Here is a 2303-nt window from a genome sequence, read left to right as displayed (position 1 = left end):
CATTTTTCCAGAAATGGTTCAAATGTATCCTTCTTTATGCCTGAATAAAACTCCTTCGTGTAGGGCTGGGGATTTAGCTTTGTGATTCTGCTGCCTGCCTCCCAAGAGAGCAAGGTCCCGACTTTGATGCCCAGTACCAAAACCAAAACCGAACAAAACAAAACACAAAACTCCTTTGTGTATATGTCTCATATTTTAAAACCATTATTCATGTGCTGTTGGCAATATAGGCCACATCTATTTTTATCTATTTTTGTGTTATATACAATATGTATGTATGATTTCCAATCAATCCTAGGTAGGCTTGGACCTACACACTTTTCTCCAGGTCTTAAACACAGATAGGTATATGTCAGTTTTCTGCACGATAATTTTGTTACTTGTGGTGACACAGAGCTGACCTTGATGTCTGTGGCTTTCCCCACATCGTGAGAGAGTGCAGCTAGGAGGGTAGGTTGACAGGCCATGACAAATAACCAGAGGCCACAGTGCTGGGACAGGAGCACTTTGGGCCCAGCCTGGAGACACTTAGAAAGGTCAGCTCCAATTGCTCTTTTGGCAAAGGTAGAGTCACTTAATGCTCAAAGAACCAGGGTAAACATCTCTAAGACGTTTGCTCCCTGGAGCAGGAGGTGCTCCAGGTGCTTCCTACCCCTCAGGCTGGAGTAACCGCGTGTCCTCATCCATGAGCATTTGGAGCTCATGGGATGGACCAGGGCTGGGCTCCAAGAGCCAGTGGATTATAAAGCAGCAGAAACCTCACTTGAGCAGAGCGTTTCAGGAATCTACACCATGAAGGGGGCAGTACTTGTGCTGGCCTTGCTAGTGACCGTGGAGCTGCACGTCCAGCCAGGTGAGAGTGGCAGAGGGAGCAGGTGACTTTCCTGAGCCTCACTCCCACTTTATCTCACATGAATCTCCCCGGTGATCTCCAAGCAGGCTTTAGATTTAGGTGGCATCTGGGAGATCGTGGCCCAGGAGTCCTACAGAAAAGCTCTGGAGCCTTCAGCCTTTGAATGAATGGAAAGATTTGGTGGAGGAGGGGTAACTAGTTGTGCAGAGAGTAGGGAGTGAGTTGGGGTCATGGTGCTCATGTGAAGGCAAGAAACGTGGGAGCTGCTGTGCCTGGGGCTGTGGCTGTGGCCCTTGTGGTGGCCCTTGAACCGCTCCTTTGTGGCAGTAAGTCATGGAGAATGTGGTCTCTGTCTCGGGTGGCAGCAGTCATGAGCGTGGGGAGTGCTCTGTGGGACATCGATCAGCAGGCAGTAGACACAGTGGTGGGGAAACATGGACCTCAGCCCCTCTCTTCCCGGAGACTTAATGGGATGCTTTCTTGCCTGTGTTTTCAGCGGAAGCTTGTGTCATATTTTATGAAATCTTCAGTAAACTGGCCCTTGGATTTGAGAAACCATTGTATTACGCCCTTGACAAGGTAGACGCTACTGAACCAGAAAAGGCAGCCTTTGAAAAAATCCAGGATTGCTACAGTGAAGGAGGAATCAAAGCCAAGACATTGGATTTATGGCCTTGGTAACTCCCTGTCTAATCCCTTTGCTGCCTTTCATATGCTGCATATAGTAGTACTTCATGTATAAAAAGTCCACAAAATCATATAAAGTATGACAGCTGAGATTTGCAAACACATAAACCTTTGCTCCCCTCTACAACATGTCGCGTGCATACCCAGCCTGTCGTGCTGCCACACCTGTTCCTGTGACAACAAATAGCACTCAAGTAGAAGAGGTAAAGGACACACAGCTAAACCGGAGAATACGACGAGTGAAACACACACGGTGTTTCCGGTCCTGTGATTATTTTTTCCTCCCTGCGTTAGAGGACGTGGCAGAGCATGAGCAGAATGTTAACCTTTTTCAGAAAGGAGTCTTCAGTCCCGCTCCTGCACAGGCAGGCGCCCGTGAGCTGTGTTTTCGAGCCTGGAGCCTTCTGCCTCACGTGCAGCTTCCCTTCTGCCGGTGTCCACTTTGATGGCTGCTCCAGCAGCTGAGATAGAACCCTACTTGGCCCTGCATTGTCTCCGTGCTCCCAGCCAAACATTTCACTCTCTGGATTTTATCCCTGAGGTGTCCAAGGAAGCCCCTGGCTCTATTTAGCTGCTTACCAGATCTGCCCTGTGCATGTCTTCAGTTTAAAAACACGGGCTTGCTTTTGTGTTGTACAGATTTTCAATAGTCTCTGTCCTGATCCAGTTCCCAAAGTGCTATTATTGTCAATTTGGGAAGATGTCCAACTTCCAACCCAGGAGCAGGATTTCTTGTACTCGGATAAGCACACAGGACACATGC

General features: G+C 48.4%; 1 protein-coding gene across 1 annotated transcript in view; it reads left to right on the top strand.

Moving 5' to 3' along the window:
* Positions 1-236: 236 nt before the first annotated feature.
* The window catches only part of LOC117286902 (major allergen I polypeptide chain 2-like), a 15634-nt gene continuing 13567 nt past the window's right edge, over positions 237-2303 (top strand). Inside the window, exons 1-2 of the mRNA XM_033765979.1 lie at positions 237-853; positions 1350-1530. Coding sequence (XP_033621870.1) covers positions 703-853; positions 1350-1530 — 332 coding nt within the window. The 5' untranslated portion in view covers positions 237-702. The remainder of the gene's footprint in view (positions 854-1349; positions 1531-2303) is intronic.

The sequence above is a fragment of the Fukomys damarensis genome, unplaced genomic scaffold, assembly GCF_012274545.1.
Source record: "Fukomys damarensis isolate Sample0158 unplaced genomic scaffold, DMR_v1.0_HiC HiC_scaffold_19, whole genome shotgun sequence".
Lineage (NCBI taxonomy): Eukaryota > Metazoa > Chordata > Mammalia > Rodentia > Bathyergidae > Fukomys > Fukomys damarensis.
This window is presented reverse-complemented; position numbering and strand designations above follow the sequence as displayed.